At 36.4% G+C, this 16,615-nt stretch overlaps 1 protein-coding gene across 1 annotated transcript in view; it reads left to right on the top strand.

Annotated features, from left to right (window-relative positions):
- The window catches only part of LOC124367226 (serine/arginine repetitive matrix protein 1), a 341,596-nt gene that overhangs the window by 224,265 nt on the left and 100,716 nt on the right, over positions 1-16,615 (top strand). The window contains exon 5 of the mRNA XM_046823902.1: positions 2,540-2,707. Coding sequence (XP_046679858.1) covers positions 2,540-2,707 — 168 coding nt within the window. The remainder of the gene's footprint in view (positions 1-2,539; positions 2,708-16,615) is intronic.

Genomic DNA, 16,615 nt, shown 5'->3' on the forward strand with positions numbered 1-16,615 from the left:
TGTAACTTGCAAAATGGTTATACCGTTGGAATGTAAATAAATAAATAAACATGGCGGAGATTGATGCGCACTATTCGATGTCCTCAGTAGGTCTGGTTCACTGAGAAGAATGATTGTTCGAACGTGTAAATATGTAAACCCTCCCTTAGTCTTAGTGTTAAAGGCTTTTAGAACCTAAAAAGAATCATCTCCTTCCAAGGTGATATGACGAAAATAATGTCTACCATCCCTAGTTATGTTTTTCCCGATTCCCTCCCCCAACCATGCCGAATACCCTTCCACTAGCGGCTCAGAGATCCTTATAAGACTAAAGGCAGATGGAGGTTTCCTCAGAGTCTTATCATAAGTGGAACACACGTAGAAGGAACATTCTAAAATTGCTTCCTTATCAGAAATTATTTGTAGCTTTAACGAAATCGGTGTTAAAAATTATTGTTAAAATTAATGAAAAGTAATTATATTACAGAAATGAACTAATCAAAAATCTAGTTTTGATTAAGACGTCCAATAGTAGTTACAGGTGGAATAGAACTTGCCCCGGATAATAATAACAATAACAAAATTTGATTCACCGGATTATGTAGATTAGAAGATGGATCAAAACCTTGTGATGTGGATTTATCTACGATACAAGTTTATAAATTCAGAAAATTTATTCACTAGTCTTTTTTACTCTTGTTATTCATTTACAGATTTTTCCCATTGTTGTTTACTTTATATAGTTTATTTGCACTGTTATTATTTATCTTTTTATTTATTCACATGTTACGTCTTAGTCAGTAATGTGCATGCTTTTAAGTTAAATATTTTTTTCAGTTTTTATTTACCACTATCAGTCATTAGTTGTTATTCATTTACAGTTTAGTTTTCATTGTTATTAATAATGTTATAGTTTACGTGCACTGTTATTATTTATCTTTTTTATTTATCCATATGATGTCACATATTATGTAGTATTGTATTTAAGTTAAATACTTTTCCCATTTATTATATACTATCACAAATTTTTATTATAATTTATACATTTCTTATTTATGGTTAATTATGCCTAGATTTTATTTAGAGTCCAGTTGCAGGTTTGGTTTGGCCCTTTTCTTTAAGTATTATTTAATTAAGTTTATAAATGTAAATTGGGTTTTGACCGTTGAAAGGAAATAAATAAATAAATCCAGAAATTAATAAAAGTGTACTTGCCAATAATTACCAAGGAAACAAGCTGAAGACGTTAATCACACCTTTTATAGCCTGGCAATAACACAAATCATATGTCATTAAGTCGTTTCAAATTGAATCAAATAATTACGCTCACTAGAAATTGTCAGATTAATGTCGATTATTAAATGGTTGAGAGGGCGTTCTTGTAAATTATCTTTGATGGAGATATTTAGCGAATCCCATCATCTTCCCTTACAGTTACATTCATCTTAAATTGTGTATTCGTGATAAAATCCATCATAAGTATAAGAAAAGTATGTGGACTTTTGTCAAACAAAATGTGCTTTTGGATTATTAATACGTATTCTATATAGGAGACACAGGTGGTCGTTCTTATGCTTATTACTGTGAAATCAATTTCCCTAAGGTTCCATCCAAAGTATTCATTTCTGATTATTTTCTAATAATCTCGGATTCAATTCTTTGGTTAAGATACGATAGTGACGATTAATTAATTAATACGGCAAAAATACCTGGGACATGTTTTCATAATAAGTTGATCCTTTAATTGGTCCTGGAAAGTTTTTTGTTTTATCAAGCTAAACTACCTTGAATTTTTAAAATTCAGACCTACAATGATTAGTTCTATTTTCCTTTAGAATACTTTTATGGTGCGGTATTGATAAGTTAAATCTGGTGTTTTTATCATTTTTCTGGGTTTATTTTTGTAGACAATAATACACGAGAACATATCATTAATTGTAATTATTTTAATGCTTCAATTTCGGGGTTTACTATTCAGAAGGATACACTAATTCACTACCTTTTCATAAAATTTAATGTGTCACATTATGTAATAAGTAGCACTTTTTAGTATATTTCATATGAATTTTAAATAGATTCTATGCCAATGAAACCCAAACGGTCATCTACTGACGTATTAAAAAAATGTAAATTGCATATTTCGCTGTGTCTTGCAAACAAATTGATATATCTGCCATTGTAAATTTCATTGTATATCACGATACGCTGGTAATTCTCTGTTGAACGTAAGCATATAGTAACTTTACTAGTTACTCCAGAGGTTAGTAGTTCTCAAAGACCTGAAACTACCTGAACTACCTTGTTTTCCGAGTCGAGCGGTTCCATAAGTTAGAAGATCTAAGAAGTAGAGACTCCATGTCAGATAGTAACAATAACAAGAAGTTCTCCATACAACTATTTGCAGTGTATTTGCAGTGTGCATCGGTCTTCAGACATCATAGACACGATATTAAATTTCTATTTATCCGGAGAGGCGGAGAACTTGAACAGTTATTAATGAGGTTTTGGATATCTTATGAGGATCTCGGACGGATATAAAAGTCACAATCCTTTGTTACAGCATAGGCATCTGGGAGACGACGAGCCGGATGGAGAGGGATGGGTGGCAGTGCCGGGTCAGGGGGGCGTTGTCAAGGAGGTGAAGGAGAGGACAGTCAAGAGCAGGGAAGAGAAGGAGGAGAGACTAGAAACGGAAGATGTCCAGCACCTGGGTGACATCTCGGATGAGGTGAGTAGATCCTGATGTTTTCAGTTGTCCTCCTGATTTGAAATAGCAGTTGTGATAGGAGTACAAGTTCCCGATAACGTAAAACCTTTCTTGGCCCAGGTGAATCCTTAATGCTAACTATCAAGACGTCAATACAGAATTTCTCACTCACGTATGCGGAAGTAATGAAATATTGTGCGTCATATTTTACTTACATAATTATTTTAGTTTTGGAAGATCGATTTGATAGATCATAACTCGGGTACAGTATAGAATAGCTATTTCCTCGATCACCGTGAAATTTCCACCGGGTGCGGTGACTTGCCGTTGGGTGGGAAAGGTCAGTGGATGCAGAGATTGTCTGAAGATGGCTGCAGTGGAGAGGAGAGAGGCTCGGTGCAGTGTGTGTGGTAGAGTATCAGCACTACAATCTGCCGTCAGACCAACAATAACAGAGGTAACAATAGTCGTTGCATTACTCTATAGATAGCATCACATCCGCAAACGATATGTTTACCATAATTACTTCCAGAATGCCGTCTAAAGATTGTACTTCGCGTTGCGCTGCGTTCATCTCACTCTCAGCACTTCTTTTATCTTGAGTGCCTCGTTCTTCGGCACATTACTTAGAAAAGCTACTCCAACTAATTAAGTATGAAATTATCTAAAAGAACTGTTAAACTGATTACGGAAAGTATATTTACGTAGAAGTTAGCCATACTGAGTTCATTATATAGACATTGTTTCTTTACCCAATTATTCTATCACGTTCAAATCGTTGGAAGTGATAATGTATTAGTATTCTAGAACGAATGCTAAACTTTTGTTTAAATGTCATTGTACATTATTTGGCTTCTTCCAATGAATTATTCCAATAATTTTAAAACAAGAAGGGAACAAACAAGACGTTTGTCTTATAGTTTCTTCTCCGTGTATAACAACAATCTGAAAAGCTAAAAGATAAGGGTTTTTTTCAACGTGAATCCACTGAAATAAAAAACGTCCATGTCACTACATGAGTGCATTCGCATTTCTGTAATACTCTAGTGTTCTTAAATTAGTGAGATCCTACCATATGATGTACTACTTGTACTTAAGTCAATGACAGGTGGACCGTTAAATTGTAGACCAACCAGTTGGAAGACTGTATCGCGACGTACGTGCGTACGAAAGCAAAACCTGGTTGGTATGCGCTTCATCGTTCGCAAGTAGGTGAGTGGCAGCGACTTCATACCTTTCATGGAGCTCGTGCTACTTTTCTTTGCTTCACTCTCTTCGCTCTTCCTTTTCGTCTGATGTTTATTTGCCTTAGACTATCGGCGTATCCTGATTTCCCCTCGACAACATGCTACTATTACATCCATTATAATATTCTTGATCAAATTGGATTGTTTTGAAATGGTTCCATCAGTTGGTATCTATTTCGTTTGTCAAATCCAATGATCCCTTGTCTAATTATGTGCCCCTTCCACCCTCTTGGGTTCTTGGTCACTGAACCGAACTTAATACTAACCGATTTATAAGTATGAAATGATTATCAAAACTGCAGTTGCTGAGTGTTTTGTTTGTGGGTATAACAACTCCTCATTATACCACTTTTTACTCGTCCTTTCATTCCATACATTCAGCAATAAGACCTTTATGAATGATCAGTGGTTATTAAGGCGAAAAATAGTTATGAGACTGTGATGTAAAACGTCTTTATTGCACATATTATTTGTGTTAAATGATTTATGTCAGATTGAAAACCGCAACGTGGGTTAGTGATATGGCAGCATTATTGCAGCTTATTTTTAGAAAAAGGAGAAGCCGATCCCCTTTGAAGCCTTATTATGCCCGTCCTCATGGACCACTGACCTTTGCGAGGATCTTATCAAGCAGAGTAAGGGGGAGAGTCGATACAGTAAAAGGTTGATGGTACTGATAAAAAGTGCAATGATCACAGACAGGACATGAACCTGCGCTATCTCTAGCCCAGACTCAAAGTCCAACGTCTTAGACCACTCGGCCATCGGCACTCCCAAATGACGGGTAATAAAGAGACTGATGGTAAGAGGAGGTTTTGTTTAAGTCTAGTATTTATTTTTGAATAGTAATTATACTTCTTGGTGGGTAAATTGGAACATTGTGGCTCTCTAGTAAATCGGATTGTAAGTCTCATTGAAATGCTATAGAACCTCGCAATGTATCCTAGTGTATCTTCTTGCGATCCTGTTGTTTAGTGTAACTGAAGCTGTGATTCGAAGATGTCCGCGTTAATATGTGATTTTGTTAATATGGAGACTATCGATGGTTGTTATGCCTTCATATCTTGGTGGTCAGAGAATAAGTTGGCATTTTCATCTTCTAACATATTCGAACTAGACGAACAACAGTTCATAATTCGTTCACTAGTCGAAGGTCACTTTAAACAAAACTGTCTATGCAGTAATTATCAGGTAACGGAAGACTTAAAATAATACCTAGACTACACAAGAAAATTATTCATTATCACAGACATACACCACACAAATGATTTGGTGGATAATTTGCATCAAAAAAACACACAATAGTGTTAAAAACAAACATTGGAACAGGATTATTGATTATACTAGTGATCTATCAGATACAGAGAACGTATTGAAAATAGGACTAACAATAGCAGCAAGTACAACAAATATTCGCTTTTATCCCGGCTGTTTTTATTCAGATATATTTATTCCTTACAGCGAGTGTGGTTGTTTCTCGAATGTTTGTAAGCCCTTAATAAACCACCCACTGTCACGTGATATCTTTGGTGATGACGTCACCGTAACGTTGAGGGCGTGGCCGATTGTCTTTTTCTGTCGCATGTTTTCTTACAATTCGGTGGAGTCTATATGCATGAGGTCAATAAATAATATGAGTTATACACTAAACAAAACAAACATTTTGAAAAGTGGGATTGGTTGTGGTGTTTTGCTAGCAATGTTTACAGAAACATCCGACGAATAAATCTTGTTGCTAGTTGTTTATTAAAGCACGCCAATCGGGATAAAACTTCTCTATGTGATCATTAATATACTATGTATAATGCATTATAGCTTAATAATATTTGTCCTGTGGACATAATAATTCGAATAGACAGAGCATAAACCACTGCTGCTATATAAATAGTTATTTAAGTGCGTAGAAAGTTCAACAACCAACAACTTTTATATTTAAACTCAAAGTAACTTTGAAAAGCTCAAGGTTTTCAAGTGAAACACCGGTTATTGTTACAAAACAAATTAAAGGTATAGTACTCGAGTTAGGTACAAATAAGTGATTTTAATATGGTTTTTGATGATAAATGAAAGATCAATACCTCATCCTCTTCTTTAATAATCAGGCCAAATCTATCAAAATCATAAAAAGGCCACTGCCAATTAGTTTGCTGATGATATCAATATTATAATTGTGGTTCAGCAAACATGCAGGTATCTGGATATCACAGATCAGTGTTCTCATTAAACCAGAGCCGAGTGGGATGTGATAGACATGTTGCAAAACCCTTGTTCTGCTGATTGTGAAACCAAACAGCTGTACAGGTGTACGCTGGCGTCGCTGCCAAGGTCGGTTTGCTGATGATATTGATGTTATCGCTGCGATTCTGACGATCATGCAGGTATCTGGGTATCAGAGATCATTGTTCACATTACACCAGAGCCGAGTGGGACGTGATAGACTTATTGCAACAGGACAGTTCTACTGATTGTGAAACAGAACAGCTATGCAGGTGTACGCTGCCGTCGCTGCCAAGGTCGGTTTGCTGATGATATTGATGTTATCACTGCGGTTCTGACGATCATGCAGGTATCTGGGTATCAGAGATCAGTGTTCTCATTACACCAGAGCCGAGTGGGATGTGATAGACATGTTGCGAAACCCTTATTCTGTTGATTGTGAAACAGAACAGCTATGCAGGTGTACGCTGCCGTCGCTGCCAAGGTCGGTTTGCTGATGATATTGATGTTATCACTGCGGTTCTGAAGATCATGCAGGTATCTGGGTATCAGAGATCAGTGTTCTCATTACACCAGAGCCGAGTGGGATGTGATAGACATGTTGCGAAACCCTTGTTCTGTTGATTGTGAAACAGAACAGCTATGCAGGTGTACGCTGCCAAGGTCGGTTTGCTGATGATATTGATGTTATCACTGCGGTTCTGAAGATCATGCAGGTATCTGAATTTCAGAGATCAGTGTTCTCATTACACCAGAGCCGAGTGGGGTGTGATATACATGTTGCGAAACCCTTGTTTTGTTGATTGTGAAACAGAACAGCTATGCAGGTGTACGCTGCCGTCGCTGCCAAGGTCGGTTTGCTGATGATATTGATGTTATCACTGCGGTTCTGAAGATCATGCAGGTATCTGGGTATCAGAGATCAGTGTTCTCATTACACCAGAGCCGAGTGGGGTGTGATAGACATGTTGCGAAACCCTTGTTCTGTTGATTGTGAAACAGAACAGCTATGCAGGTGTACGCTGCCAAGGTCGGTTTGCTGATGATATTGATGTTATCACTGCTGTTCTGACGATCATGCAGGTATCTGGGTATCAGAGATCAGTGTTCTCATTACACCAGAGCCGAGTGGGGTGTGATAGACATGTTGCAAAAATCTTGTTCTGCTAATTGTGAAACAGAACAGCTATGCAGGTGTACGCTGCCAAGGTCGGTTTGCTGATGATATTGATGTTATCACTGCTGTTCTGACGATCATGCAGGTATCTGGGTATCAGAGATCTGTGTTCTCATTACACCAGAGCCGAGTGGGACGTGATAGACTTATTGCAACAGGACAGTTCTACCGATTGTGAAACAGAACAGCTATGCAGGTGTACGCTGCCATTGCTGCCAAGGTCGGTTTGCTGATGATATTGATGTTATCACTGCAATTCTGATGATCATGCAGGTATCTGGGTATCAGAGAACAGTGTTCTCATTACACCAGAACCGAGTGGGATGTGATAGACATGTTGCAATACCCTTGTTCTGCTGATTGGGAAACAGAACAGCTGTGCAGGTGTACGCTGCCCAAGGTCAATTCGCTAGAGAAATATATCTAACTAACAAATGTAAAATGGCCTACTGAACAACAGTTTAGACATTTCAGTCCAAACTGTGTTGTTATCTATTCTGTTATCTTAGATTCTGTTCATGACCTAAATTTGTACCCAAATTTCGACATGATTATGACTTTATGTGAAGAGAAAGCATGGATTGGTCCGCTTAAAGTAAACAGAAAGTAGATTATACGAGCAGGCTCTATTAAGAATTGAAATAGCAATAACTAATATACAGGTACATTTTTCCAGTTGCAATATGTTACTGTGACTAATTTCTTAGAAGCACGATTGTGATTTGGATGTAAATCGCGTTGAAAATGACAGCATGCCTATACATAGGAGCGGAATCCAGCTTGATCCCACAGTACAGTCTGTGTTTAAGCGTATATTTGCGACTTTGCACTGCAGGGGTAATTTCAGGCGATTCTCCTGAAGTCTTAAATATAATAACCAATAAATTATAATGTTATTCCAATTTAATAACTGAAGTATTTTATAAATAAATTTAAAATAGATGTAGCATGTTTTTTATTTTTGACAAAGTTAAAAAGATTTAAAACATTTAAGATAATAAAGGTTTTTATCTACTCGCCGAAGAATATTTGAGATCAATCAGGTTTAAGTGACGAAGTGTATGACGAACTGAAGTAATGAAGGATGTGCTCCTTGTTATCAGTGCTAAAATTTCAGTACTTTCGTTAACATTAATTTACTGGTTTGTCTGAAAATTTCATTCTTAATGAGTGAACAAGGATTTTTAGTTCCAAGGTAAATTTAATTTTTGTTAGCAGTAAAGCAGAAAAAAAATTATGGTTGCCTGTAAAGTCGGTTTTACGGGCGAAGATTTTACGTGACAACGTCTTTTTTCTTTTCTCGGTAGAATATTTATTGATATGAATATTATTAAATTGCACAATAGGAACTAGGAATTGAATGAAAATAAGAATTGCACAAATTTTAACTATAGAAATATATTTTGTCTAAAACATTGTACATAATTTGAAATTAATTAAAATTTGTTATTGTAAATGGTAAAGTTGAATAAAACATTTACTAAAATTGGAATTTGAAATTCTTGCTAAACACAGTTAAATTCTAACTCCGCGCGTGGTGATTGGTCGGTTTAGTTCGTTTGTTTGGTCGCACTGTTATGACAGGTTAGAGGTTATAATTTGTTATTTTAAATGTTTGACTAGCAATACGCACTGTTTCTTCTCAATCGACTGAATTACGATTGATTGCAGAGTGATTTAAACTAATAATTTACTTAACACTATCAACATTTGTCAATAGTATGACATAACCTATAAACTCAGTTTCTCAACTTTTGTGTCAATCTAACAATTAATCAATCAATCATAGTTTACGATAATGAAATATCAGTGTACAATTATTTACCTTTATTGTTGTAGTTGTTGTAAATGACGAATCTAAGCACTCCACATTTTCACGAATAAACATAGTTATCTGCTTTATCCCGTGCGGCGGACCCATAGTTATCTGCTTTATCCCGTGCGGATCCCGTGCGGCGGACCCACTGGACGGGCATCGTAACGTTACCGGGCGTTACACTTTTTCATGAGTGACTCCGAGCCGCAACCTAATTTAAGACGTTGTCACGTCAAAAAATAGTAGTTTGAAACTACAAACGTTTTATTGGCTTGACTTTATTATCCAAATCACTCAAGGAAGTTAACCTCTTAAAACTAAACCTGTATGTAACAGCAAAACATAACTGCATTTACTGAATTTTCACAAATTGTATAAGTTCACAAATTGTGATATATTTACCAAATATTTTACAAAATTTTATTTCAACATTATGGAAAGAGTTGGATCATTGAGCTGTCAGGGTGGTTTAATACTTTATTAGGGTTTAAATAAATGTAAGATTTTATACAAAATAATCCTTTTGTTTTCCCAAAAATAACTATAATGGTCCACTATACGCAGAAGGTAGAAGAAGAGCAATTTCAGATCTTTGTAAAGCACACATGTGGCCTTCACGTTATTGCTCCCACTACATCTTGGCTTTTACAGTGTTATCTGTCTTCTGTGATCATAGGCCAGTGAACCAGATGAATAGCTTTAATAGGTACTATCTGTTTTGTTTCCGCGTGAACAAGCGTTGAAAATTCTGAAGGAGTTGGTGGTACACAAATTATAAGAATTTAAACCTTATGGTTGTATGGCAACAGCTGCCTTGTACATGTTCAGGTAGACTCCATATTGCACGCGTTGAACATTCTGAAGGAGTTGGTGGCACACAAATTATAAGAAGTTAAACCTTATGGTTGTATGGCAACAGCTGCCTTGTACATGTTCAGGTAGACTCCATATTGCACGCGTTGAACATTCTGAAGGAGTTGGTGGCACACGAATTATAAAAAACCTTATGATTGTATGGCAACAGCTAATTAAAAAGTAGATGTTAAATAGTCAATGGTAATTAATCTGTTACGAGTATGCTAAGTACTCCGTATGGGAGGATACTTAGAAAGATTTTACTAACTGTGTAATCGACCAGTGTTCATCAGAGAAAATTGGAATACAAATACGGAAAGGGATATATTGTGTACACGGCGCGACCGTGCCGCTTGTTGGTCACGTCCCAGATGATTATGAGAACTCTATGACTCAGGGTTTACCTTGGCAGAACAGCTGATCTGTGACGTCATATGTAAAGTTACCCGGCTCTGCTTCCTCGACTGTGATCGTACATGTCCTCGACCTGCCCCGCTCACTTCTACATTGTTCGGTCAACATTTATAAACGCTGTTGCTCATGGACTGGGTTCAAACCTCCTCGTGTTTACAATACAATATTGCAATTTACTATTATTAAAAATGTAATGTGTAAATGTATTTTTAAGAAGAATTTATTTGAATATTTTTTATTTTAAAACAGTCTGGAATCGTGGCTGCTGTTAGCTAAGCAGGCGTTTGGTAGTGTGGTGCGAGAGTCGTGGCTGCTGTCAGCTAAGCAGGCGTTGGGCAGTCTGGAGCGAGAGTCGTGGCTGCTGTTGTCAGCTAAGCAGGCGTTGGGTTGTCTGGAGCGAGAGTCGTGGCTGCTGTCAGCTAAGCAGGCGGTGGGTAGTCTGGTGCGAGAGTCGTGGCCGCTGTGGTCAGCTAAGCAGGCGTTGGGTAGTCTGGAACGAGAGTCGTGGCTGCTGCCAGCTAAGCAGGCGGTGGGTAGTCTGGTGCGAGAGTCGTGGCCGCTGTTGTTAGCTAAGCAGGCGGTGGGTAGTCTGGTGCGAGAGTCGTGTCCGCTGTTGTCAGCTAAGCAGGCGTTTGGTAGTCTGGTGCGAGAGTCGTGGCTGCTGTCAGCTAAGCAGGCGTTGGGTAGTCTGGTGCGAGAGTCGTGGCTTCTGTTAGCTAAGCAGGCGTTTGGTAGTCTGGTGCGAGAGTCGTGGCTGCTGTCAGCTAAGCAGGCGGTGGGTAGTCTTGTGCGAGAGTCGTGGCTGCTGTCAGCTAAGCAGGCGGTGGGTAGTCTTTTGCGCGAGTCGTGGCTGCTGTCAGCTAAGCAGGCGTTTGGTAGTCTTGTGCGAGAGTCGTGGCTGCTGTCAGCTAAGCAGGCGGTGGGTAGTCTGGTGCTAGAATGGTGAATTATAAATAAACTGAGATCATAAGGGACCGCAAGTAATGGTTCCGTTGTGACGTCAAGGCAAATTACCAAACCAAATTGGATGCTCAAGGCTATTGGTAGTAATGAATAAGAGTGTTATAAACAGAATTTGAAATACAGGTGGTTTAATTTTTTAATTTTTGTTTAAGATTCAAAAGAAAAATTCACTGTCAATGAACATCACTTCTATCAAATCACTCATATATAATGAAATACTTTAACATTTCCTTCTTCTTCTCTAATTTTACATTTCATTTGAATATTTCTCAGTAGTACCAACTTTGCATCTCAAACAGACTAATTTAAAACTCTTTTACGGTCTACAAATGGGGCATACCGGCTATGGTACAATTGGAGGTTCCAGGGGTCAAAGGTCACGGCGGCACTCCCCTCGCCTTGGCATGGTTACTGCTACACCCACAACACGAGCACTTGAGTTACTCGGGCAGACTCGTTGAGCGAAAGGATTTGGGCAGTTGGAAAGGACCCGTTATGGACTGAAGGATTATCAAAATGAAAGTGTCAGAAGAATATGAATGATTCAGTTGTTGATGGTTGTAATTTTGTAACGATTTCTGAAAAATGGATCTGACTCAAATAAGTTATAATTAATCTTCTAACGTTAAACCAGAAATCCATTGAAAATAATTTGTTGTTTATTCAAATTAAGTAATCAAATAAAATATTTGTATTGCTCCAAAATGATATGTTATTTTCCTTAAACAATTGTCTACTAAGATTCGGTTCTCTTAAAACCAAATTTGGTTCGGTGTGCTTTCTTCTGCAATACAAATGTGTTCTTGGTCGCAAAAATTATCATTTCCGGAAATGGGAATATCGTACACAAGTTGAAGGTATAAGCAACTACAATAGAGTGTTAATAGAACATATCAGTTAATATATTTTTGCAATTTTCGTAGTTCAAAGAAGGCAGAACTCAATAATTGTCTTAATATGGATATCTTATCGATTCCAATTAAGGTTCGAACCCAAATGTAATTTATTCTGTACTAGTAACCACAAATAAATAAACATAGTGTGTGCATCAAATGATTCATATCTGAGTTTGAGATTTAAAAGATCTGTTTAGCCACAACACTGTTTTAGGTAGTCATCAAACAAAAAAACATAAATTTGCTTCATTAGTGCAGTTTTTATGTCACTGATTAAAGCTAAGAAAATATTGGGTCTAACACGAATCCCTGAGAAACTCCAATTTTAAAATCTACAACATTAGAATATTAAAAAAACAAAACATAAATATAAATACCGTATTCCTACTTTCATAATTTTTCCTGCCATTTAAGAACATAACAAAATGGTTAAACAGATCAAAAAACTTTACCCAGGTAAACAAATAGACATAAAGTAGGTCTAAAGTAATGTAATTTTATTGTCAAGAGCGTCGGAAAAACGTTTATAGATAAAAAACATTGCATTAAGTGTACTTTCTTGTATTTTGAATCTATAAAATATATAAGTATATTTATCACCATTTTTTTTAATCGTCTTAGAAAATGATGAAATGGGTCATAGTTATCTTATGACGATTCAAGGGCAGGTATTATAAGTGATTACATAACAGCAATCGTAAAAAGAAAAGAAAATAAGCCACTACTTAAAGAATGATTGACTGTATAAGCCAGCTGTCTCGAACAAGTTCAAAACACGTTTTTAAAGGCTTAGCTGAAACTTCGTCTATACTTCTTGAATAACTTGGTTTTAAAGACGTTTCTTTACCTATTTCGTATATATGGTATAAAAAAAGAGATGGCTTTCACACGATTCATTAAAACACGTTCTTAAAATAGTACTAGACTATTTAAAATTTTTTTAGTATTTACATTTCCTTATTCTAACAAAACGTCAGCTTATATTTATAATACATTAGCTTTATTTAGAGGATTTTCAACAATTTCACCAGTTTAATTAAAAACTTTCTCTGTTTTATATATATATATATATATATATATATATATATATATATATATATATATATATGTTATTTGAGATGCAATCACTACTTCTCCCTTCATTAATTATTTTTAAACTAAATTTTTTACTTCGATTTTGCACTATTTATATACATTCTGACACCTTTCCAAATTTAGCTGTGCGGATAGAGGATCTATATTCTTATTTAAATTTTATAAAAGATTTCTGTGGTCCAAAGAATCAAGGGTTCTTGTCTGATTATGTAGTTTCAGATCCATTAATTTAATCTGAAACATAATAACATGTCTAAGAATAATTTTAGAAGGCGAATTATGTTTTTCAAACAAGTCCACTTTACAAAAAAGATTTGACACATAAAAATAATGTAACACAACTGGTACAGATATTTTTAATTTATCATTAACTGATGCAAAAAATAATATGCCAGACCACGATGTCCTAGCTAACAGAGTTTAAAATTTAGAGATGGCGTGCTGGAGCACTGAGGGGTGACGTGGCTGGTAGAAGAATCGTGGTCACTCTGTATGAGGGATTTAGGAATTTAGGATGTAATGCTGTAAATAAAATTCATAATTGACACTCTAAAAGATTACAGAGTCAAATTGATTGAAATAATGGTTAGAAAAAGAGATTTATGTGAAACAACCAACCCTACCAGTTTTATTTTTGAGGGCTAACTAATGCAGCTTCGTCCACTGGATTAGATGCACTCGTAAGTGTAATTCTTTTATCGATTGAAAAAACAAAAAGCAAAGCTGCCATAAAGAAGCTTTAGTTGATGTATCGGTTATTTATCTTCCAATTAAAATCTATCGTGCTTCATCACTATCAACATAACTTAATGGCAAAATTGAATACCTTGGATGTAGAGAAGACACAAGAACGGCATACGAATATGATGTGATAACTTTGGACTATAACAGTTGCCAATATACCACATTGCAATGCTTTTCTTTCTGCAGTGTATAGCAATATGGAGGAGAATCATGTTCAGCAACAATGTGTTGCTCTCTGTGACACTGGGGTCTCCGGGTGAGGCTCTGAACAGATTAGCCGAGTCGAGTGCCTCAGTAAAACTCCGTTATGCATTGTGCGAGTCGGGCTAAAAACGGGTAATAAACCGAAGGAAGGACGGGTCCTTGGCACCTCCGTTAACGTGGCGTGACCCACGGCTCGATCGGTTACCGCGCGGAGAAACAGTATTCTGAGAATAAGTAATGAGGATGGAGAGTAACGTTCTGGCGGGATCACTATCTTATCCCCACTTTATGCCCCGCTTCTTCTGCCCGCTGTGAAAGAGGAGCTCTTCTTATTTCTTCTGAAACAGGGTATTTAGTCTCTAATTGCATTCCTGTTCGCTACTAAAAGGCACTAAATTGCTAGAGTATAACATACTCGAAGCTCAGAAGTTACTATGTGGTAAATAATAATTTCTTATTAAGGGAGAAACTGGAGTAACATGAAGTTGTTGAAAATTACTTGTGACCTATTTCACGAATTTGCCATTTCAGGCTTCAAAAGAGAAATAGGAAGCCTTCTTTAGAATGCGTCTCAGAGAAATAAATTCAGCTTCTTAACAAGCTTTTTCAAGCGCAGTTTGGATTTGGATTTTAAAGTATAAAAAATTAAAAGAATACGAAATACTCTTTGATACATTTGAATAAAACATTTAAATTAGATTTTAAATCAATAATTTTTAGGTTTTACTCTATGGGTCTGAGAACAGATTTTTTCCTTGGAGTTTATTTATGGTTTTCTAAAGTACTTCTCTCGGAAATCCAATAGAAAGTTCTGTTGTCACGTAGTCTGTAATGGCAGGAACAATAAGTATGTGTTGAATGCTGACGGACCCGCACGCGTGCTGAACGTGCATGTGCTCACCGTGACCTCCTCAAGGCTCTTCCGTGTCTGCACGACAGGACCGGGAACATGGCTCAAGGACGGACTTTCTCAAATAAAGTGAGAGTTTATAAGTTGTGTTGAATGTTGACCGGTCTGTGCTGAACAAGCATGCTGAACATGGCTCAAGAATGGACTTTTTCAAATATGGTTAAAGTTTAAAAGTTGTGTTGAATGTTGACGAGTCTGTGCTGAACAAGCATGCTGAACATGGCTCAAGAATGGACTTTTTCAAATATGGTTAAAGTTTGAAAGTTGTGTTGAATGTTGACGAGTCTGTGCTGAACAAGCATGTACTTAACGTGACCTCTTCAAGGCTCTTCCGTATCTACACGACAGGATTGAGAACATGGCTCAAGGACATAAGGTTAACCTTATGTTAAACATAAGGTTAAGGTTTTAAAGTTGTGTTCGGCCATCTTTGAATGTTCCTTCCTAGTCGAATGGGTCGTAGGAAAACATGTTTAAATTTATTCACAACAACAACGTATTATACAACATTATAAAATGACACTGAGGATTTGGATTGACACAGACAACCATAGAGAAAAACAGTTTTAAGAAAATGAGTTTGAAAGTTTTACATTAGGTTTTTGTGACCGTTTTGCTTACTCGTGGTCAAAATTAGGAGTCTCTTTTAAATATAATAATTCAATAAATTCTATGACACATATCCAATTTACAAATACTTCTGAAAGAAAGTATAAATGTACATACCTAAAACGACAAGCGAATAAATGAAACCTTCGTTTTAAAACTGATTTGCTGGTTGACTCATATGACTCATAGTAGATCCTCATATTTAATTAGTATTAGTAACTACTCCTTCACTCATTCCGATATTAGCTTTTATATAACACGAGCAAAAAATGTGTTAAATGCAATAAACCAGCACATGCGATGACAGGAACAAAGACATACACAAGTGCAGATCTAATGACGTCATAGCTTCATGTCCTTCCTTTAGTATCAGTTAGAAAACAGTCAAAGTTAACAAATAAAAACTTCTTTGATCTCCGGAAGAAAATCACTCTGCCAAATTTGGACTCAGCTACTAAACTACGATTACAGGTGCAAAAATTTAAGTTACAATTTTAGTAACAGTTCAGTAACTTTTATAGATAACGCAAAGTAAAATCATCTCCGTGGCTATCAGGATTGTCCACCTTGTACTAAAACCTGATCTCCGTTAAATCAGTTAACTTAAAAAAAATTAACTTCTTTTGAAAACCAGTGTACGATAAAATAATTCAATATTTGCTGTTATTATAAGGTTTTATTTATTGTTGTTTAGTATGCAACTAAAAATACAACGAACTGCAGCTGGCCATATCATGTTATAAATTTATTTTTATAATTTAAAGCTGTTTTTTGACCTCTTT

Source organism: Homalodisca vitripennis, chromosome 8 (assembly GCF_021130785.1).
Source record: "Homalodisca vitripennis isolate AUS2020 chromosome 8, UT_GWSS_2.1, whole genome shotgun sequence".
Classification (NCBI taxonomy): domain Eukaryota; kingdom Metazoa; phylum Arthropoda; class Insecta; order Hemiptera; family Cicadellidae; genus Homalodisca; species Homalodisca vitripennis.